Here is a 23,883-nt window from a genome sequence, read left to right as displayed (position 1 = left end):
GTTAACAACCATGAATGACACAGGAGTTGAAAAGACATCATGAATATCAATTTTTATCTGGTCTCCTAATTAAAGAATAAATTATTGATGCAAAATCATGACATTTCAAATTAGCGTTTTTTTTTCTTTAGCACATATGTATATATATAAATATATGTTATAATTTTGCATGACATTTGTAAATATACCATATATAACTCCTATGTTAGCTATGTTTTGATTATAATATATCACTATGTGAACTCAGAAATTTTGTGTGGCTTCTCATGTATATTCATATTTGTTAAAATTAACTATAAATTTATACTGACAATATAAGTGTATGAATAATGACATAATTTATTTAGTTTTTAATATTAAACATAATTATATATATAAAAATAAAAAATTGCAGATACACATAGTTTTTACTTTTCATTTTCATGTACACAATTTTTTCTCTGTTTCTATAACTTTTTTTTTCAATTTTATATTTAAAAAAAAAATAACAGTTATCAATTTAATAACTTCACTTCCAAATATAATAATGAAGATTCTCATCATAACTTATTATTTGGTCAGTTTAGGTAATCGTTATCAATATAATAACTTGGTCAGTTTAATAATTTTTATTCCCCTTTAAATTATTAATTATAACATCTTTTAAATAACATATTCCAAACCTCACTCTCTTCTCTCTTTTATATATAGATAGAGACGAGACTATCATTCTCATGTGTCTTTATACTTTTTTTGCTTGATATAATTTTTTTTATTTATTTCAATTCTTGCATCTTTTATATGAATTATGTTTTTTAGATATATTAAAATAAAATTATACATGCGTGGCGCTGGTCTCTGATATTTTTTCTTGTTTGCATCTCATGTAGCATGCATATATTTTAATATCTGAGGTTGGAAGACTCTGCAAAACACTTCATTTTCACAAGGAAACACACACTGAAGCGCAAGCGCGAGAGAACCGAGTATTCATGACCATGAGACAGAAAGACTGGGTGATTGCGACGGCGTTAACGTTGTTGCTGTTTCTTTCTTTTCCGACGTTCAGTTACGGGCTTGTTCCTCCTCGTACGCTGCTCAATAAGTTGTCGGAGAGCAAATATCTCACTAATCAGGCGCTCTGGTTCGACCAAACCCTCGATCACTTCTCTCCCTATGTATCCCCTTCTCTCTCTAAATACTAAATTAGAACCACAATTTTCAGTGCGTTACACTTCTTTGTGCTTTTCTAATTTTGGAAAATTAATGTTATTGTGTGTTAAGAAAATTGGTCGTTTCACTGCAGGATCACCGACAATTCCGGCAGCGTTACTATGAGTTCCTGGACTATTTCCGGATTCCTGATGGACCAATTTTTTTGTTAATCGGTGGTGAAGGCACATCCAATGGCATAGCAAATGACTATCTAGCTGTAAGCTGAAATTCTTTGACCGAATTTGCACAGCACTCTCCATTTTTTATTTATGAAATGCAGTTTCATTTTCCTAAGAGCCAATTACAATGTCTGTTGCGTTAATTGCTTTTAGACTAAAATACCCCTAATTAGAAGAGAAAGAAATTGTACAGATAAAAAAAGTTAGAAAATGAAAAGGGTGGTTTTAAAATATAGATATTTATGACAGGTTTATTACATCCAACGCTATCACTAGTTATTTCGGTTTTTTACTAGCGGTTTTAATTATAACCTCGTCTCTATTTATTGGTCTTAGTAAAATACAACTTATTTGATTTGTAATTTTGAGAGAAGAGGAAGAGTCCATTTTGGTATAAGACATTCTATCATTCCTTACTATGTAAATTTCCAATTCTCGGTCGTTGAGATTCATGAGCAATACAGATTAATATTTAAGGATAGATATTACCTTTCTTTTTACTTTCCGAACAAATAAAAATGATTGAAGTCTTTCTATTTGGAATCGTTTTAGGATTAATTCCTATTACTTTGGCTGGATTATTTGTAACTGCATATTTACAATACCGACGAGGTGATCAGTTGGATCTTTGATTCATTAATGTCTCTTTTTTTGTGGATTTCCTATTTATTTAGTTTTAATCCTAATCGACAAGGATAAAATTCATACTTTCTTTTGAATGTTCAATTATTTCAGTGTAATTATCAAGCGAACAAGACTAGAATCACGCTCTGTAGGATTTGAACCTACGACATCGGGTTTTGGAGACCCACGTTCTGCCGAACTGAACTAAGAGCGTTTTGTTTTCATTAATTCTTTTATCTGATCCAAATTAATTTTGCATATATATATATATATATATATATTCAGTATGTATGTTCAATTTGAATTCGTCTTCAAAGGGAAGGGGGTCCCGGTTTATTGCTCATCTCATAGAATACGGAATATCATATGATAAGTAATAGTTAGGGATAGGGATGACAGGATTTGAACCCGTGACATTTTGTACCCAAAACAAACGCGCTACCAAGCTGCGCTACATCCCTTTTCCATTTGTTTCTAGTGTTATTGTAAAGAATCTTTATATTGTTTTCCACATTTTTCTTTGTTGATATCTATCAACAGAGAAAAAAAGACTTAAATAATAAATCAAAAGAAAGGAGGATTTGAAATGCGAGATCTAAAAACATATCTTTCCGCGTTTTCCTTAATTTTGATAAATTAGGTAATTGAGTCTTGTAATAAGGCAGAGTGAGAGAAAATATATTTTTGTTGGAAAAGGGTACTCATCTGTACTAACAAATATTGGGTTGGCCCGTGTATTTATCGTCTATGAGGAAGTTAGGATCCACTCCCCAACAAGAGTGAATTTTCTTTTTGCTCCAACAAATAATTATGTGGGTCTTTTTGAAGAAAACGTAATATTATAAACATATTTCCTTGTTATTTTTCGTCCTTAGGTACTGGCAAAGAAGTTTGGAGCAGCTTTGGTTTCTCTGGAACATCGCTACTATGGAAAGAGCTCTCCGTTTAATTCTTTGGAGACAGAAAATTTGAAATATCTTTCATCCAAGCAGGCACTCTCTGATTTGGCCGCTTTTCGCCAGTATTATCAGGTAAGCTACAGTGTTTTTCTGTTGTAGATGATAACAATTTGGTAGAAATGACGCTAGTAAAAAAGTTGGCCTAAGAAATTGGGTTAAAAAAATAGTGGATTGTTTTTTGTTTGAAGTTTTTTAGATGACTAAAAGAGCATGAATAATGCAAGCCATTTGTGTGGTTGTGATTGACAAATTTTAAAAAACTGTAAACGTTCATCAGAAATGATTAGTGTGGTTGTGATTGACATTTGGATACAGATTAAGGCAACGTTCAGTGGGATTGAGTTGATTCTCGAATGATGTTTTCTGTTACACAGTTTACCTAACTTTCATCTATTTAAAATAAGTTAAATTGCATTGAATGAAGTATAAGAAAGATAAATCTTGGATATTCCTAATGTTTTAAAGAAGAAATAATTGATTTTGTACTTTACCTGGGCTTGAAATATGTTATGATTGTACGTGGAGTTTGAAAGAGTATGTATTCCTCTGAATTTGAGGTTAGAGGTGCCTCCTAGAATAAGATATGAGAAAGGAAATATTGACCAGATTCTGCATATCCAAAATAGTGAAGGGTATAAGGCTAAATAGCACGATAGAATGATCGTCTATGTGCTTAGACGTTCTAATAGAAAATATTCAAACATAATACCTAATAGAATGCCATCTCAGCAAAACAGAATCTCCTTATAATAGATGCATACAGCGCCTTTATTCTGTTCACTAATCCTCTTGGACCTACTAGTTTCGGCTGCCTCGTTCTCTGTCACATTATCTCCCCCACCCCATCCACAACAACCTTGTCCTCAAGATTGTAAGCAACTAGTAGGTCATCCCAAGTCTTCCACATGGCATCGTCAGGGGATAAGGCGCCATTGGACAAGGCGAATTTGATAGGAGAGCCATGTGCAAAAGTAGTCTTGAAGAACCAATATTGCCAAAGGAGACACCGCAGGATTGTTGTCAACAAAGAAACATGGAATCTGATCAATGTGAGTAGGAGGTGGACCTGCTGCATGTGCCTTCAGGGGCAGCAGTGAAAAATTGTGTATCTTAGATGAAGGTGGCAGGTCTAAGCAGTAAGCCACAAGGCCTAGATGCCAAGCACTCTATAAGGATCATAAAAGTGCTTAGAAAGCTTATGGCTGAAGCTCCACATAAACCCACAAGTCAACCACAAAACTAAGATCAATATGATGCTTATTTGCTGCAGATTTCATGGACTTTTGTGCCTTAAGTAAATTTCTATGTAGCAAAGAAAAAAATCTCATCACGGCTTTGTAACTTAGAACCACAAGCAGCTATTGAAGAGACACCTGCTGTGTAGGAGAGAAAAGAGGGAGGTAGTTTGCCAAATACAATTTGATTGGGAGAGAAGCCCAAGGAAGAATGAACCGAGGTGTTATAATGGAGTTCTGCCCAACACAAGTAGCAAAATCAGAGAGAAGGCTTAATGTGAGCAAAAGCGTGCAAATACTGATCAACAATGTGGTTCACAACCCTTATCTATCCATCAATTTGCAAGTGGTAAGAAGAACTCATGCACAATAGGGTGCCACTTAATTTGACTAGGTCAGACCAAAAGATGACTAATAAATTTAGGATCATGGTCGAAGACAACACTTCTTGGGAAGTTGTGGTGCTTGTAAACAATGGAGACAAATAACTCAACCACTTTGTAACTAGTAAAATCCTAAGGCAGGGCACCTAAATGAATGGCTTTGGAGAAATGGTCCACTATGACAAGAATAATGAAGTTGTATGGTGGAGGAAGTCTAGTTTTGAAATCAAGAGAAACATCTCCCCACACGTTGCTTGGAATTGGAAGTGGCTGAAGTAAACCAGTAGGATTTAGTGGAGAGTACTTGGTTTGCTAGCGAGTTGGACATTGTGGTACAAAACTTCGCACCTCTTGGTCCATGTTAGGCCAGTTAAATTTTGTGGCAGGTGCTTCAATGCTTTGGCGAAACCAGCATGCCCTATAATATGGGATTCATGGAATACCTTCAAGAGTAGATTGCGAAACAATAGAGGCTAATCCAAATTTTGCTTTGGAAAATTAAGAAATCTATCATTGAGTTGAAATTGTGGACAATGTCAGGAGTATCTTGGCATTTGGCACACAACTCCTGGGAATAGAGGATGCAATTACAAGTCTTGTTTAAGATCGTCTAAGAACAAAAATTGAGAGACAAACATAACTAATAATAATATTAAGTCTAGAAATTAAAATAACAATATCATCAAATCAAAACACCACAAATTTCAAATTCAAAACTTAAAATAACAACAAACATACAAGAAATGTCTTATGCTTCTAATTATCCAACTCTTCTTCAATCCCAACATAATTGTCTTCAATATTATCCAATGTGGCATATCCCTCCTCCTCTTCCACTTCAGAGAAACTCTTGTAAAAGTTAAGTAATTTTTCAAACTTAGAATCAGAGCTATCATGCAATTCATTCTGAACCCCAATTTGAATATTCTATTTGCCCCTCCTTGTTGGGGATGAAGTTGCAACTGGACCTTTCTTAAAAGCATGGGAAGATCCAATGACAATACCACCACCACGATGGTTGTTTTCTTTTACTAGTTGTTTGTTTCCTTGTGTAAATTATTGGTTCTCCAACACTTGAAGTTTCATAAACTAATTGCCCAATTAAGAGTGAGATATCATTAATAAAAATCAACTCATTTCCCCCTCTTCATTATCATTATCATCATTTATTTGTTCCACTAACCACTCATTTCACTCATCAATGTCCTTGAGTACAATAGGGTTTATTTCATCCCTAATATTGTATCTTTGAGCATTGGTTATACTTTATGTAAACCAAATCATGCAACCTTTTGTGCTCCAGTCTATTACTTTATTTTTGAATGAATTTGCATTATGAATAAGTAAAATGTGAATTAATTTATTTCTACATTCTACAAAAAATATAATAATGAAATGCGTCATGTCATGAAAAATGATTATTACATGCTCAAATACACTCCAACTACGCTCACATCCGAATTGAACTACATGTCAAATTTAAAATCTTGATTGCTATCTTTTGTAAGTTGGGAGTTGCATGCCGATAATTCTTCCACAATTGAGCTATAAAAGCAAAGAAAGTAATTTAGAATGTAATCATTACATGATTTAATTTATATCTTAACGCAATTTAGAGAGCGTTTAAGTGTCTCACCTGAGACTGTGGTCTTCCTTGATTCTTTGGCAAAGTCATCACCAAAGAGTCCACTTTCACTCTTATAAAGAGACAACTCAGTTAAATTTTTTTGTTGCACATCTTTACTTGGCCCCAACCTCTTGATGCAAGCATACAATCCATTTGTAACTTCTAATAAGTCTGTCATCAGTATTGCATACAATCTAGTTTAACATAACCAAACAAAGCACATAAAGATATGCCAACATTTCATTAAGGAGTATATCCACCTAGTATATCCCTTCAAGACTCCAATTGGCAGATATGTTCACTAAGGGACTTCCCTCAAAACAATTCAAAGATCTTACTTGCAAGCTGGTCATGATAGATATACATTCACCAGCTGGAGGGAGAGTGTTGCAGATTATTCCATAATTAATGCAGATTCAATCTTCTATTTATTAGGATATATTTGGTATCTTTTTGGAGTTTTTATTTTTATAACTAATTACCTATTATTTCTTTCCTTAATTAAGTTGTACATAGTCTATAAATTCATATTGTAATCACATTTGAAAATACATTCACAAATACATTAAATATTTTTCTTTCAAGTACATATTAGGAAGTGAAATTTAAGCCTAACTTAACCTTATAAACTGGTTTATAAAATGAGGTTTGCACCTACTTATATAACTATGAAATGTCCTTATCTCTAGTCGTTGTTACACCGAGATCTGCCAACTCGTGTGTGAGACTATATATTTATGAGTGGTCTAATATCGGGTAACCTGATAAGTTCAACAAACTCTTGTTAGGATAGGCTCTACATGACTCTATACCAAGTTGAAAGAAAAAGATTGAATGTATTTTCATATGTGATTACAATATGAATTTATAGACTATTTACAACCTAATTAAGGAAATAAAAAATAGGTGATTAAAGCTATACAAATCAAAACTCCAAAAGATATCAAATATGTTCTAATAAATAGAAAATGAAATTTGCATTAATTATGGAATAATATGCTTCAGTAACTTCTAAATCATATTCCATTTTTGAGTTGGAATAATAGAACTTTGAGTTCAAAAAGTGACAAGTTGCATGCAAGGGGCGATGATGTTGGCATGTCCATCTATTATCAATTATTGTAAATACATAATTTTATTAAACTTTCATTGTTAATGAATGACTTCGTTATTGTTTCCTTGATTTTCTCCATTGCTTTATATATATAGCTTCCATCCACTAGACGAAGTACATGAATAAGAGGAGCTATGACTTTGAGAGTAAATACGACATGATTCCAAAATGAAGACATAAGAACAATTTGTGTAGCTTTCTTCCCCATAGCTTTCTTAGACAACTGGTTTTTGTTCCACTCATTTGAAGTGAACATATTTTTCAAATTTCTCTTGATGCAATCTTTGTAATGATAAATAAGAGGTAGCAAACCTTATAACCGTGTGTCTTACCAATTCCCGTGTAAATTGTCTCTCAACAAACTCAAGCAACTAAAGCCAACAAGACTAACTGCTTTTTGAATTGACTTCAAGCATCAAATCTATACAATGGACAAGGAGTCCAATAGATATGAGATCTTTTTTCTTCAATAATTTACCAACCAACACATTGTTTTTATTATCTGTGATAACTTGAACAACATTTTCTTTTTCAATCTTCTCCACAAGGCTATCAAGCATTTCAAAGAGTTTTTCTCCTGTTTTCACTTTAGAATCATCAATGGACTTGACCAACATTGTCCTAGGGGAGCTCACTAAAAGTTAATCAAACATCGTTGTTTTTTATCAGTCCATGCATCTGACATGATAGAACAACCATGTTTTTCAACAACTTTTCAGTGTAATCAACTTGTTGAAAAGTGAAACTTTAATTTCATGTTAAGTACGAGCTGACAAATGAGGTTCATCAGCACCTATAACATCAATCATATAATGAAAACTCTTCAATCTTATAAGATTGAATAACAAGTCTGTTTGATACCAAAATTGAGCAATGTATTGACGAGTCGATGCCTTTAAAGCCACATTGGGAAACCCGGATCACCACTGCCATGTTGTGGCGATACGCTGCAAATTCGCCAACGGTTTCCACCATGACACTGCCATAACAAATTTTCAGTAACATTGTATGTAAGATGCACAAGGTGACTCTTAGTAAGTGGATTTATGCCTAACATATCAAAGAAATTTTCTGACAAAAATTTAAAGGCATTAGTTCATCAATATATTGCTCGATTTTGGTACTAAGCAGCTTGTCATTCAACCTTGTAAGATTGAAGAGTTTTGGAGATATGATGGATGCTATAGGTGCTTATGAACCTAATTTGATAGCTCCTACTTATCATGAAATTAGAGTTCCGCTTCTCAACAAGGAAGTTGACTACACTAAAGTTGTTGAAAAATTATATATTGCAATGAAGCAAATATGATTGTTCTATCATGTCAAATGCATGGACTGATCGGAAGCAACGATGTTTGATTAAATTTTTGGTGAACTCCTATGCAACAAAAATGTTTGTCAAGTCCAATGATTGTTCTAAATTTGTAAATACAGGGGAGAAACTATTTGAGATGTTTGATATCCTTGTGGAGAAGAAAATGCGGCTCAAGTTATCACAAATAATGGAAGCAATTATGTGTTAGTTGGTAAATTATTGGAAGAGAAATTACCTCATCTTTGTTGGACTCTTTATGTTACCCATTGTATAGATTTGATGCTTGAAAAAATTGGAAAGCTTTCTATGATAAATAAAACAATTCAAAGAGGAGTTAGTCTTCTTGGTTTTATTTATAGTCATTCTAGTTTGTTAAGACAATTTACAAATAAGAGGGAATTGGTAAGCCAACAGTTACAAGGTTTGGTACCTCTTATTTATCATTACAAAGGTTGCATCAAAAGAATGGAAATTTGAGAAAGATGTTCATTTCAAATGAATGGAGCAAGAACAAGTTGTCTAAGGTAGCTAAGGAGAGGGAAGCTACAAAAATTGTTCTTAGGTTTTCATTTTGGAATGATGTAATATTTACTCTCTAATTCATGGCGACTCTTGTTTATGTATTTTGTCTGGTGGATGGAAAGAAAAGTAGATATGGGTTATATATATGAAGCAATGGAGAAAGCCAAAAAAACAATAATGAAGTCATTCAATAATAATGAAAGTAAATACAAGGATGTATTTAGAATCACTGATAATAGATGGACATGTCAACTTCATCGACCATTGCATTCGACTGGTCACTTTTTGAACCCAAAGTTTTGTTATTCCAGTCTGGAAAAAGAATATGATTTGGAAGCTACAAATGAATTGTGTGTTTGTATAAGAGGTTGGTGTCAAGTAAAGATGTGCAACAAAAAAATTTAACTCAGTTCTTTATAAGAGTGGAAGTATACTCTTTGGTGATGATTTTGCAAAGAATCAAGAAAGACATAGTCTCAGGTAAGACACTTAAACACTTTCTAAATTTCGTTAAGATATAATGTTCATTTTCTTTGCTTTTATAGCTCAATGGTGGAGGAATTATAGACACGTAGCTACTAACTTACAAAAGCTAGTAATCAAGATTTTAAGTTTGACATGTAGTTTATTGGGATGTGAGCACAATTGGAATGTATTTGAGCAAGAAATAATTATTGTTCATGATTCATTTCATTGTTATCTTTTTTTATAAAATTTAGAAAGAAATTAATTTATATTTTACTTATTCATAATGCAGATTCACTCAAAAGGAATAGGATGGACCATAAAATGTTGCATGATTTGGTTTATATAAAGTATAACCAACAACTTGCTCAAAGATACAATATTAGGGATGAAATAAACCTTATTGTACTGAATGACATTAATGAGTGGTTAGTGGGACCAGTGGATAATGAAGAGCGGGCGAATGAGTTGCTTTTTTGTTATGATGATCCCACTCTGAATTGGATAACTATTTATGAAGCTTTAGGTGTTGAAGAACCAATAATTTACACATGCAACCAATAAAAGAAAACAACCATCAAGTGGTGGTATTGTTATTGGATCTTCCCATGCTTGTAAGAAAGGTCGAGGGACAACTTCAACCCCTACAAGGAGGGGCAAAGAGAAGATTCAAATTGGGGTTGTCATGATAGCTCTGGTTTTAAGTTCGAAAAATTACTTAACTTTGACAAGAGTTTCTCTGAGAGGGAAGAGGAGGAGGGAAATGACCCACTGGATAATATTGAAGATAATTATGTTAGGATTGAAGAAGAGTCAGATAATTAAAAATTTAAGACATTTATTTTATGTTTTAAACTTGAAATTTGTGGTGTTTTTATTTGATGTGATTATATTTGAATTTCTAGACATAATATTATTATTATTTATGGTTGTCTCTTTCATTATTTTTGCATTACAATTACATTTCTATATTTTTTTAAATTATCTATATGTATATATTGTATTGATGCTTCCGCCATAACCTATTATAATTTTCATTATCCGATATTGATAACACTACTTACATATATGGTTATAACTGAGTGGATTTGGGCTAAAACTGGTATAACCCTTCAATTCCACATATGATGCCCATGAACAAATTTTATGGTGAGAGCTTGGTAGTCCACGAAGATAGGGCCAAGTTGTTTCAACCACTGGACTCCTTGTACTATATCTAAGCCACTCATTTCCAAGAGGTAGAGGTCCACAATGAATTGTTGACCTTGAATCAATCCTTGTATTGTTTTACAAACTCGATTACACGTCAATTGCACCCCATTCCTAATCATTGCACGTATCAATGAAGTTGGGTTGTGAGTGAGGCCCAAAGCATCAGTTGTTCCATCTTGAAGGTAGTATGGTTCCTACTATCAACAAGAATCATTATTGGATGGTGGGCAATTTGTCCCGTTTTATTTGATGCAAGTTTTGTGGACAAAGCATTAAGGATTGATTGGGTCGATTGGGCTTCTATTGACAATTGAGATGTAATGCCTTCTAGGTCTGTGGTCACACTCTCAAGTCTCCTTGAAACATGTCAACTTCTTCGGCCACCAAAAATAATATCTCACTTGGCAATTGTGACCTTATTTGTTTACAATTGAAGCAAAGACCAATCTCACTTCAATCTGCAATTTCAACCTTGGTGAGATGCTTAAATCAAGCATTTGGTAGAGGAGCCAAAAGTAGTGGAGAAAATTGTTGTATGGGTGATGGTGCGGGAGTGGCACAATGGGTCACGAGGGTGAACATTCTTGTGGTGGGCGGTGGTGAGCAAGGCAAAGAAGATCTTGCAATTTATCTTAATTCAACCATGTGAGGTGCAACATGGTTAAGTTAAGTGTGCTAAGTTGTTGCGCTAATGCCTCATGTTTGATTTTTGGCAAAGAAACTCAACAAGAAGGAGGTGTTTAACCCCATAATGCATTTAGGCAATGGGGTTTTTGTGATTCTCTCTTCTCAAGTTGCATGATAATAAAAGAACTATGATTTTTAAAGATCCAACCATGAGGATCGTCACCATCAATCAAAGGCATCAAGCTTCAAAAAATGCTTCTCGTGAAAATGTGACTAGAGTCATGCAAAACAATGGGAGATCACCCTTCAAAGCCACTATTCAATTGACCACATTCTCTGTCTTGTTAGTGAAATAAGTTTGGAGCGAGTCAACTGTTAAACAATTTCCTCAAACCTATTAGCTCGAGAGCTAGTATTCTTGGACGTGTATGCCAACCATGGTCAAGATGGAGTGAGGTACTCCCAATGAAAGAACTAAATGAGAGTATGTATTCTTCTGAGTTTGAGGTCAAAAGAAGCTCCTTGAATGACATATGAGAAAAGAAATATTGACTAGATTGTGCATATCCAAAATAGTGAAAGGCTAAATAACATGATAGAGTGATGGTCCATGTGCTAAGATTCTAACTAAAAATATTCTAATAGAATGCCCTAATAGAATGCCATCTCAACAAAATAGAATCCCAATCCTAATAATAGATGTATACGGTCTCTTTACCCTGTTTACCCTAGTTTGGTTTGCCTCATTCTCCGTCATATCAGAGTTGTGGTTGCATGTACATTACTCCTGCACTCAAGCCTCAATTTCTAGTTGTACAGTTTCCTGCTAACATATTTGATTATATCTCAGGTAATATCTGTTAAACCAATCAAGTATTTTGTTAATAGTTTTGGGATGCTTTCTAGATATCAATTAATCATATTTCCCTCTTCTGTTTGATTTTTTTCACTGTACTTCAGGTTTGTCTATGACATGACTCAAACTTTTAAATAATCCATTCCTAGATATGGTATTTATAGTTTATTAGATTGCCGGTTTCCTGTCAATTTTGTTTGATTTATTGCTGTCATTTCATGCAGGAGTCCTTAAATGCCAAGCTTAATAGAACAAAAATTGAAAACCCCTGGTTCATTTTTGGTGGCTCATATTCTGGAGCACTCAGTGCATGGTTCCGTCTTAAATTTCCCCATTTAACATGTGGAAGTCTAGCAAGCTCAGCAGTTGTTCTTGCTGTTTATAACTTCACCGAATTTGATCAGCAGGTGGAGAAGATATTTTGTTTCTTTAGTAGCATTGACTCCCCCCCATTTCACTGTGAAAAAATGCTCTTCCTTTATTGATCTATTGTTTTTCTTTAAACGAGTGATAAAATGAAATAGAAGGAGAATAAAGTTTTCTCTTATTTAATTTCCACCAATTTTAAGTTTTTGGTTTTATTTTTCACCTGCAGATTGGTGAGTCAGCAGGTCCTGAATGTAAAGCAGTGCTTCAAGAGATTACTCAACTTGTTGAACAAAAACTTGCAAGCAGTGGAAGCGAAGTGAAGGCCACTTTTGATGCAGATGCTGTATGCTTTGTTCCTTTGCTACTCTTTCCTTGCAAAAGGATATTATATTTTGCCACAGGACATGAATTATCTTGCTCATTATTAGGCTTACTAGTTTTCTTGTCATGTTGTACACTGACTATTTCCCTCTGTTTTGCAGCTTGAAATAGATGGAGACTTTTTTTATTATTTGGCTGATGCTGCTGCTACAGCAGTAAGTGTTTCGATTAAAGTGGTTTTGTTATTAATTGCAATTTCTTGTATTCAAATTTCATTAACAGTCTTCTCTTTTTTCTGGATCTTTGAATTTTACAGTTTCAATATGGAAATCCAGATAAAGTATGTGAGCCTCTTGTTGAAGCAAAGAAGGCCGGAGAGGACTTGGTGGTATGCTTTTCAACTTGGTTCCTTTTCCCAAAAATTAGGAAACTGGTGGATGGAGTTCTTCTCTCCCTTATGTGTGTGTGTACTGGTGGGAGATTTAGTATAACTTACTGACAACCTCTGACACTCCCCACCCCCTCCAATTGTTCACTCGGTTTGCAAATGGATAGTTTATATAGTTTTTTGTTTCCTTTTGCCACTCTAAATTATAGTCTAATAGTATGAAGATTCTTGGTCATTTTATACAACTCAGTCAAGATTTGTTCTATTCCTCACATTGCATAAAAGGTGGTGGGGTTTAAAGTCTCAAATTTGAATATGATGTACACTATGATAGCGTGTGGTTCTTCATTTATGCTGCCCCTTTTATCTGAAATATTTACAAACAACATATCTACTTTACTAGTTTTCTCTTAACTCCAATTACTTCGTTATGGTCACACTAGCTGATGTATTCAGCCCCTTAATCATGATCTTCATAACTAAACATGTAATTTGGTATTTTGTCACAAAGGAATTCTCTAGATTGAGTGTCTTGATTTGATATGTTCATTAGCTCCATCCACCTCTTTTCTTAGCACATTGAAATAATGTTCTATTTTTGTTTTTCATTTTGTCACTTGTATCTTTCTTAAGTAATATGCAAGAGATAGTGCATTTAATCAGACAATGATTGTCTTTATTCAATTTTACATTCATTTGTTAGAGGGCAAGTCTTGGCACAGTGGTAAGGTTTCTTCCATCTTGTGAGTTAGGTTGTGCGCATCTACCCTCCCCTAACTGCACCAGGTGGCAGCCTTGTGCACGGGATCACCATTTTAAATTCATTAGAAAGTTGTCTTTGTGGATTAATACATCTGATGGAAACAATAATTTTAACATGCAGGATGCTTATGCCAAATATGTTAAAGAGTACTACTCTGGAACTTTTGGTGTTACTGTACAGAGTTATGATCAGAAGTACTTGAAAAGAACTGATATTAATGAAGACAGTGCTTCTCGATTATGGTGGTTTCAAGTTTGCACTGAAGTTGCATACTTTCAGGTGGCTCCCTCAAATGATAGTATTCGCTCCTCAAAAGTTGATACAAAGCAAGTTCCTTATCCTCACTATTCGCTTTACATACTTCTCATGTTTGTAGTTATTGGATTTTTTTTCTTTATAATGTTGTTAATATGTACAGAGTGGTTTCTCATACATTGCAGATACCACTTGGACCTTTGCGAAAATGTCTTTGGAAAGGGCACCTTTCCTGACGTTGATGCAACTAATTTATACTATGGTGGCACAAAAATTGCTGGTATAGAAACTTGCCTTTGCCTGAATTTTATGTTATTCTCCTCCACCTTAACACCCCAGTCATTTTAGCAACATATGTACATTTAACAATACATGTCAAAATTCATAAATAATATATTTACATGACATTGACTTTCCCATTATATTATATATACTGTTGTTATTTATCCTGCTCATAGATTTGCTCATAGTTATTTATCCTGACACGAGCTTAAGATGTCATTTTGAAAAAAATTATATTCTCTGTTGCATATTTCAAATTTATAAGTTAGTATATGAAAAAAATCTTCAGTACAATCTTTTTATGGCGTCTTATGGTTTTACTATGCATACTATTTCTTGAATATGACCTGATTTTATGTAATTCTATTCTGGTGTACGTGAACAGGTTCCAAAATAATATTTACAAACGGCTCACAAGATCCTTGGCGCCATGCGTCCAAACAAACTTCATCTCCTGATTGTAAGTTGCTAGTTACTTTTTTATCAGTTTAGTTAGTAACTTTTGTGATCCTTGTTATTTCTGGGGGGTTATACTTGAACCATATTTCTCTAGAATCTTACTTGGATTGTTTATTTGATGGTTATCTAGGACAAATGAGTGGCTCATTTCCAATAAAAGTTACATTAACCAATGTGTGACCCTGTTCAATTGCTTGAATGTTAGCAACATGATCTTAGGTTACAGCTCAAACATTATCCTTATTTGACTAATAAAGGGGGGGGAAAAGAAGTATTCTGAATCATGTAGCTACATCGTAAAAAATATACATTGTTTTGCCTTGATTGTGTGCAATGCAAGCAATACTGTTATTTTTTCAGTTCATTGAATGCTGCCTAATTGTTATTAAACCTTTCAGTGCCTTCCTACGTTGTTTCATGTTATAACTGTGGCCACTGTTCTGATTATCGAGGATGTCCTCAAGCTCCGTTCACCATTGGAGGTATGTGTCTCTTTTATGTTTTTAATAAATGATATTCAGATTGGTTTAGCTTAATCATGTTATAATATGAGCCAACATTGTAATTTTGTATTTTGTTTTCAGGTAGTGAGAAAAACTGTACCTCTCCTGATGCAGTTCACAAAGTAAGGCAAAAGATTTCAGACAATATGGACTTATGGTTATCTGAATGCATGGACACAGGCAGCAGTTTTATATGATTATTTACATGCACCCTTTCAATGATGCACTATAACTTTCGATTACTTTTCGAATTTCTTTCCTTTAAAAAGATAATTATCACACCGTGCAATATTTGTTAAGTAACTTTATATAAAATGACCAAATATAAAGCAGAACATATCTACTCACTGCATGTTTATGTTTTTATCTCATCGTAAGAGTTGTATTAGATATTTCACCTTGATTAAAGATAAGTAGGTGTAAATTCTATTTTACAAATTAATTTTGTAAGTCGAGTTAATTTAAAGTTGATTTTCTAATATCATAGTATATTAGTGAGATTGAGTTCAAGACTTAAAATTTGGGTTTGGATTGTAAAGTTTAAGGGCACAGCACTATATCAATTCTAACATACACTTTATATTTTTTTAAATTTTCAAAATTACTCTTATTTCGGATTTAAAAATCTGGAATAGTAAATATAATTCAAAAATAAATAAATAAAAAATCCATTTTTGATAAAAGAATTTGGAATTCAAAAATGTGTTCTGAATATTCAAATTCAGAATATTTTCAGATAAAAGGTTATGGATTACTCTTTTTATTTAAGATTACTTTTGTCATTTTTAGAGGGTATTTTTGTCATTTTCAATAACAGGTTGAGTTGCATACATCACTGCACTTCCACTTGACACTTATCATTAATTAGAAACGGCTCGTCTCGTCGTAATCTTTTCTTGAATTCTCAAAACTTCATTTGCTCCATCCCTATTGGGGTAGAGAATCCATCATTGTCTTGGTTGTGCTATCGGAGGCTCTGGGAAAGTCAGAATAGGAGAGCACTTATCTTGGGGTGGGTTTCCTACTTAGATGCTTTCAGTAGTTATCCGTTCAGCGTTTACCGTGGACATGATAACTGGCACACGAGAGGTGCGTCCTTCCCAATCCTCTCGTATTAGGGAAAAGGTGCATGGAAAAATTGATACGGTGGAGGGAGCATTTTCCAAGTTTAAGCTTTTTTTCATTTACCAGGGAAAATGTTTATATACTATAAGATAAGGTGCCTGATACAAAACTCCGTCAATAAATAACCTTTTTACCATTTTTAATTATAAAAATCCAAACTTATGTTGCAATTAAAATTTATTTAACTACTTATTTAGAAAATTCTCGTAATAATTATTCACATATACAAAAAAATCAAACAAAAAGGAGGGTATTATACTAGTGATACAGATTCATAACTAAGTTGATGGCTTGTTGACTAATTCGATTCTCATAACTCTCAGATCTTTATAATTGCCTCACGTGAAGTGTCTTGCATCTTACCAATGAACTTTTTAACGGAAAATTATAAGATTAACATGAAGATTTAAAAAGAAGAAAAAACAAAAAACTAGTTTTAATTTTTAAAAATTTAAAGTTGATTTCATATTCTATAACTTTTTTTAATATTCTACTTTTTATATCAGCCCGTTAAATGTGTAGCCATATGTTACGACAATGAATTTTAGAAAAAGGATAAAATGATGAAAATTAAAAATGTGAAAATCAGATAAACGCAAAAGATAACACTTAAAATGATAAAAGTCGAAAAAAGTAACAATTAAAATTGATATAATTCAAAAAATGATCAGAAGTTCAAAGTTTCAAAACTTATAACTATAACCACCAAGCATGGCCTAAGATTAATATTATTTTTACTACCAAGACTGAAATGTCATTAGTAGCATTTTGGGAAATGAACTTGCTTGCAGGGCATGACTGTGTTTGTAAGAATTTTGTTTTTATTTATATAGAAAGAAAACTGGTTATGTATTATATTATATCAGAAAAGCTTTGGTCACACAGTTCTGAATAACAACATTAATGCATGTAAACATTTTTTAGACCCTTGATCCCTAGAAATTACATTAGATCACAAGTAATTCGAATCACGTTAGATAGACTCGTTCAAGGGGACAAAGATCTCTTTGAAGGAGATATATGTCAATTTGATGAAAGCTAAAACTTTCATGCCATACTGAACAAAACGCACTCATTTCCGTGTCTAAAAAACTCCAGTTCCTTGGCTCATTGAAATATTGAATCTAGAAAAAAAAACAGCTCATCAACAAAATAAGGAATTTCATTTTTTTTCCTTTGAGCTATAATTTGAACACTGAATAAGGTAAGCCATAATATTTTGTGAACTTCCACTGCAAAAACTGGTCTTCTGCCTTAAACCCTCTTCACCTAACATAGGTCGATGAAACCCATAATAAAACATATGTAATCAATGATGAGATCACTTCAAATGCCCTTGGTCCCTTAAGTATGGTAATAGGAGGAATTACTGACACCATCAAGAAGGTTCCCAACAGCCACGAAATAGCAAAGGCTCCAAACCTTGCATCAAAGCATCACGTTATATAAGAAGAAAAACCACAGATGAATAAAATTCTAGAGATAGGCACAATGAAATCAACATCAGAATGTCACACCATGGCAATGTGATGTTTCTAAATGAAAAAATAACATATGATGAGCTAACAGAGAATAACATTTGAAAGAACAAAACGCATTTGTGTACGTACCCATATAGTAAAGTTCGAATCTTGCTCTTCAGCCGCTCATATAGAAAGTACATTGTGGCAATCAGAGATATTGCTACCTGAAGAGTTGGCCCTTCCTCAGTTGGAAAGAGGACAGTTAAAATTCCAAGTACCAAGAATGCTAGTGATGTTTTTATAATGAATTTTGTGGATGGAGTTTGAAATCTTCCTCTGACAGTTTGAACAATTTTGGATTGATTAACTTCCCTCATTTTCTTCTTAATGTCAATTTTTGGGTTTTTCCGTTCATAGAACTTCTGCATGATTATTTTGTCATGCGCTGATTCAATAGCATCTACACTTGGCTTGTGTCCCGCATATTTTTGAATCAGGAAGTTTCTTGCTCCTTGAATCTCATCTTCAGAAGCTTCCCTGCTTATTCCAAGTCGTTTATATGGGTCCTTCACATTAATTCTTGGAAAAACAGCTGCATTTGCAGCAAATCATCAGTAAAATGATAACCTACGCAATAATATATTATTGGTTTCATAGTTTTAAATCCTGGATAGCGGATGAACCCAAAAAAGATATAGCATCTACCACGTACTATTACAGCTGAAGATTTCATTTTGGAAATTGAAATCCCAAAAACACCCTCCCCAAAAAAGTTCTAATTTCTCTGTTCAAAGGGCTTTCTGGAACCACTACAGCGTGCCACTATTTCGTGTGCTACACCCACTACAATAAACCACTTTGCTATTGCCCCTCTGCAGGGGCTTCTCCCAACTGCTCCACCACTATGGCACGCTATTTAAAACCCTAATGGCTTTTTTTGTAAGAGATTCAAGTTTCATACGCTTTAGGTGGAAAATAATTAATGAAAAAATTCATTACAATGAAATCCATCAAACTAGCAACTAATATCTTTCAGTTTTCAACAAGAAAGGTGGGGGCTTGGGAAAGAAGGGAAATATCCATTCTGGCCAAACAGTAAAGCATAATCTATTACCGATAAACCAATTAATAAACTAAAAGAAAAAAAAAATTGTACCCTCGAAATCAAAAGAATGAAAAACAGTTTCCACCTTCAATCTCCTACAGTTAGTCCACCTTCAATCTCATTCAGTTAGTCCACACCTAGCCTCCCCAGCTGGTAGGGTACCACTCCATTTATATCACACTTCAGTTCCAGTTCCAGTTCCCAAAACCACCCCAAGAGTTATGAACAATGTGCTTAGATTCCCAGCCTAGCATTCAGTTAGTCCACCTTCAATCTCCTACAGTTAGTCCACCTAGCCTCCCCAGCAGATAAGGTGTCACTCTATTTATATCACATTCCAGTTCTAGTTCTCAAAAATACCCCAAGACCTATGAACAATGTGCTTAAATTCCCAGCCTAGCATTCAGTTAGTTCACCTAGCCTCCCCAGCTGGTAGGGTACCACTAACATTTATATCACATTCCAGTTCCAGTTCTCAAAAACACCCCAAGAGCTATGAACAATGTGCTTAAATTCCCAGCCTAGCACTCAGAGAGGACCAAACATCCACGATGATCACATAATCATTTTCAATTAAGTTTTATTTTACTAATGTATTGCTTGAGGAAAAAGTACCATTTACCAAGCACCTAACAAATCAGTTTACATTATCAATGCCCTAGCAGTGAAATTTTCTACATCATAAAACATAAGGATAGAGCTTCTTCAAGAAAGAAATGTTACCAGCAGAATCATTAGCCATATCACCAAATGAAGCATCCATGGCACTTTTGATCAACTGAACTCGTCGTCTATTGCATTTTAATAAAGGAGAAAAATAACTTGTTCTGTAAAGTGAAAAGGTGAGGAAAATAAAAAACTGTTTATCCATTTAACTTGCTATGAACCTTGCATGAATTTTCAAACTCATGAGGTGATGATTAATAGTGTACCTTTTAACCTGGAGAAACTCCATTCCTTGTTTGGATTTCCCAGCCACAGAGAAAGCCATAACCCGAACATGGCGTGATCCTAGGCGACTAAAAGGTAGCTGGGGACATCTTGAGGGACAGCCACTCAACCCAGATGCAGTCATTGTTACTAAAATCCTCTGGGAATATGACCTACCTGTTTATGCTTTGTGAGAAATTGAGAACACAACTTGATATTTCAATGTCCAAAGAAAAAAAAATAGACAAGAAAATCAAAATCTATGGACAAAGATTGCAGTATATAAAAAGACAATTATAAGCATATTACAGATACAAACCAATTGCTATCATAATATAATTAATCCACTAATTGTTAGATTCCTAAACTTAGTCTCTAAATTTATAATTTTCTGATTATATATATCACCATTTCCCCCTTTTTCTCGAGGGATTAGTAGACCCAACTTAACTGTCATAAACTAAAAAACTTAGTTCGAGTTGTTCAGTATAAACACCTTTAATCATCTTATTATCCACATTGAAACTTCAGCACTACCAAGGTAACAATTCCACACATCTATTACTACTACCATGCATCAACTTCAGCACATCTAGTATTTAACCACAAAAAGACGAGATAATATACACCTATTACTACCACCATACACCAACTAGGGCAGACCACCCTAGTGTCATACTAAGTTGCAACCAGAGGTTTTGATTCCAAAATCTCCCCAATCGCAACTCCGGCCACATTTAATCATTTACCATCAGTTTTCCGCAATTTCAAGCTCAATTTAAAACCTTCATGCCACTACAACTGGAGTTCATTATAACAAAAAGAACAATCATAAAAATAGGTGCAGCCACCTCAGGGACTGTAAGGAGAGACAGAAAAAATTGAACTTTAATACCGGCGCAATTGGGCACAGACTAGAACGTTGTAAGAACCGTTCAAAAAAAGAAATAAGCATCATCAAATAGTATTCCAGAACAGAGGGATTAAGTTAATGAGAAAACAACAAAAAACTATTGCATATTACATACAATTGAATCGAAAGAAGAAGTTGATACGCTCGTTACCACTGAAAGGTGTAAGAAAATGAAAGGGGCAACGGATAGCAATGGGAACGAGAAGAGAGAGGGGAGAATTAGGAGAAGACCAAAACCCTGTTCCACACAATTTTATGAAAATCAATAACAGTAACAACAACTGTGAAAAAGAAACTCTTAACTTCACCACCAATAATATTATTATTTTCTTTTAAAAAATTATTTATTTTATTATTAAAAAAATTGTAAAATAAAAATTAAAAAAAAAAGTGTCAAAAGAAACATTATTAAAAGAAAAATGACAATAACAACACACTAACTTCATTTTTCATTACACTCTTACTGCAATTTTAAACAGTAAAAATAAATAAAAATTAAGAAACCAAAATCAAAACTCACTCCTAACTAAAAACGTTTAAGTAATTTTTAAAATTACTTGTGTTTATATTTTTATTTATTACATTATCTTTGCATCGTCATCATGTAACTTATGGCTTTCTATAAGAATCTATTTAATTTAAACAATTTATTAATTATTTGAGTAATGCATGCATATAATTATATGTTTGTATAAAAAAACATTGATGCAGTGTATATTTAAAACTGTATACTATTACTAATTATGTAATGACGTGTAAATGAAATCTAGACTATTTTTACTATTAAATTATACAAAATATTTTTATTAAAAATAATTATAGAAAAATAATTTTTTAAGTTTGTTGTATGTAATTTTGTTATTGTGTAGTTGATTAGGAAGAATTATTTGAATTTTAAAAAAAAGTAGTTATTTAAAAAGTAAAATTGAAATTGGATTCTTTGTTTTATTTTCAAATTCATTTTTTCTAAATTTTTTAATTTAAAATAAATAATTATTGAATTTATTATATTTTAATATTATAAAGGATAAAATTAGAAAATGAAATATGTAAAAAAAATCCCTTTTATATATATTTGTTATAGATTATGCATCTTGATGTTTAAAAAGTAAGAATAAATAAAAATAAAAATGAATTTCAATAAAACCAATTTAAATTATATAATTTTTTTACTTAAACCAATTGAATGAATTATCATTTAAGAAAATCGAAATAATTGAATAAAATGGTTTTCTCTTCTAAATCAATACAATAGTTACTTGGGCTAATCTTTTTCATAACTCACAACTATGGTTGGATCTATAAGTTAAAAGTCTCATTTTTTTCTACTATTTTCTCTCTTTTCTTTCTTTATTTTCCATAAAGTAATCGTTTTTAGTCTTAAATTTTAACTTTAACTCTTATCTCTTTTAGATGATAAAAGATGAGGACACGATAATTTAATTTAATTTTAAACAAAATAAAAATAAAAAAATTATATCTTCCCATTTATTTGCTATATATATTGTTATTATTGTTAAACTTGAAGGTTTGATTTTAAATGGATACTTATGTTTTAGGTAGCCATATTAAGTTGAAATATATAAAATTTGGATTGAAAAACATATTAGTATTGAAGTTTAAGACTTGTTACTACGTAGTTAGAAATAATTATTTAAATGGAATATGATTGGATTAAATTATCTTTTATCTGGAATTGTTGATTTTTCACTTGAATTTAGGTTGTATTACCTCGTTTGAATAATACTAGTCATTACATGAAATTTATACTTTATATGTATTAATCGATATTTATTAGAATTATGTGAATGCGTTAATTTGGATTTGAAATTAATTTTAGTAAATTTTGTAAAACGGTTGGTTTGTATAATTTGTTTAGAGATAAAATCTCAGTCATAAAGTTAAGGTATGTTTTAAACTAAATTCGTCCAACTAATAACCATTTTCTCAATGAATTTAGGTGAGTAAGCCAAATAAAATAAAATTCGTCTAGCTAAAATAAATTAGTGAGCTAAGAATTATTTTAAGAGTAAATCACTCAACTAATGAACTTTGTTATGATTTTATATCTCTTAAGTGTAAATCACTCAACTAATGAACTTTGTTATGATTTTATATGTGTGGAAGTAGTTTCATGTGTTATAATTATTATAAATGGTTTCAAATATTATATTTTTATTTATATATGATATTATTATGTTAGAATTAGATTGGTTAAGTCGCATATGCATGGATGACGTGTTGATCTTGATCGTATTTGTGATTATTAAGTAATAAAACTTTCAATATAACAAAAAATCTCCTTACTCACTAATTATCTAAATTATATAATTTAAGACATCATATGTTAAGAAGTTGAGGAAAAATTATTACAAACATAAAATATTTGTAGATATACAATTATCAATTGTAATGAACTTACATTGATCTTTGATTTTTTTTTATCTATTTAGAGATCAAAGTGTTTGATTGAATAAGGTGTTAGTTTTCTAATATATCATACTATAATATGAATTTTATAAGTTTTTTTTTTTTTTTGTCTTGTGTCAAATTGTGTTCACCATATTTAGTTGTATACAGATTTAATGTTAAAAAGTCAATGATTATTTGGTTTGTTATGATAGAATTTAATACATGAATAAATGTCAATGAATATTTTGAAGGCATTATTAGGCATATATAGATTTTTCATATA

At 32.6% G+C, this 23,883-nt stretch overlaps 2 protein-coding genes and 2 non-coding genes across 13 annotated transcripts; 1 reads left to right on the top strand and 3 right to left on the bottom strand.

The window, feature by feature from the left end:
- Positions 1-713: 713 nt before the first annotated feature.
- LOC137808441 (probable serine protease EDA2) lies at positions 714-15,999 on the top strand. Of its 2 annotated transcripts, none has more exons than XM_068609557.1 (12): positions 714-1,157; positions 1,286-1,411; positions 2,873-3,028; positions 12,537-12,719; positions 12,908-13,024; positions 13,164-13,217; positions 13,319-13,390; positions 14,274-14,479; positions 14,594-14,688; positions 15,076-15,150; positions 15,548-15,631; positions 15,734-15,999. In XM_068609557.1, the coding sequence occupies exons 1-12, from the start codon at positions 972-974 to the stop codon at positions 15,847-15,849; spliced, it is 1,470 nt and encodes a 489-aa protein (XP_068465658.1). In that variant the 5' UTR covers positions 714-971; the 3' UTR covers positions 15,850-15,999. The 2 variants fall into 2 exon arrangements, with proteins under 2 accessions (XP_068465658.1, XP_068465657.1); XM_068609556.1 differs by having other exon boundaries at positions 806-1,157; positions 13,161-13,217.
- On the bottom strand, positions 2,138-2,211 carry TRNAW-CCA (transfer RNA tryptophan (anticodon CCA)). Its single transcript has one exon. It is a non-coding gene; the product is annotated as a tRNA-Trp (tRNA).
- On the bottom strand, positions 2,385-2,458 carry TRNAP-UGG (transfer RNA proline (anticodon UGG)). Its single transcript has one exon. It is a non-coding gene; the product is annotated as a tRNA-Pro (tRNA).
- A 1,725-nt stretch (positions 16,000-17,724) lies between the features above and the next one.
- LOC137808440 (protein CHAPERONE-LIKE PROTEIN OF POR1, chloroplastic) lies at positions 17,725-21,467 on the bottom strand. 9 transcript variants are annotated; one of them, XM_068609547.1, is made up of 5 exons: positions 21,304-21,467; positions 20,278-20,452; positions 20,069-20,172; positions 18,388-18,832; positions 17,725-18,199 (listed from the first exon to the last, which is right to left on the bottom strand). In XM_068609547.1, exons 2-5 carry the CDS (start codon positions 20,418-20,420, stop codon positions 18,043-18,045), a joined length of 849 nt encoding a protein of 282 aa, XP_068465648.1. In that variant the 5' UTR covers positions 20,421-20,452; positions 21,304-21,467; the 3' UTR covers positions 17,725-18,042. The 9 variants fall into 9 exon arrangements, with proteins under 9 accessions (XP_068465648.1, XP_068465649.1, XP_068465655.1 ...); XM_068609548.1 differs by having other exon boundaries at positions 21,340-21,467; XM_068609554.1 differs by having other exon boundaries at positions 20,069-20,136; positions 21,340-21,467.
- Between the last annotated feature and the right edge of the window lie 2,416 nt (positions 21,468-23,883).

Source organism: Phaseolus vulgaris, chromosome 3 (assembly GCF_000499845.2).
Source record: "Phaseolus vulgaris cultivar G19833 chromosome 3, P. vulgaris v2.0, whole genome shotgun sequence".
Taxonomy (NCBI): Eukaryota; Viridiplantae; Streptophyta; class Magnoliopsida; order Fabales; family Fabaceae; genus Phaseolus; species Phaseolus vulgaris.
The sequence above is the reverse complement of the archived record's forward strand: the minus strand, read 5'-3'. Positions and strand labels throughout refer to the sequence as shown.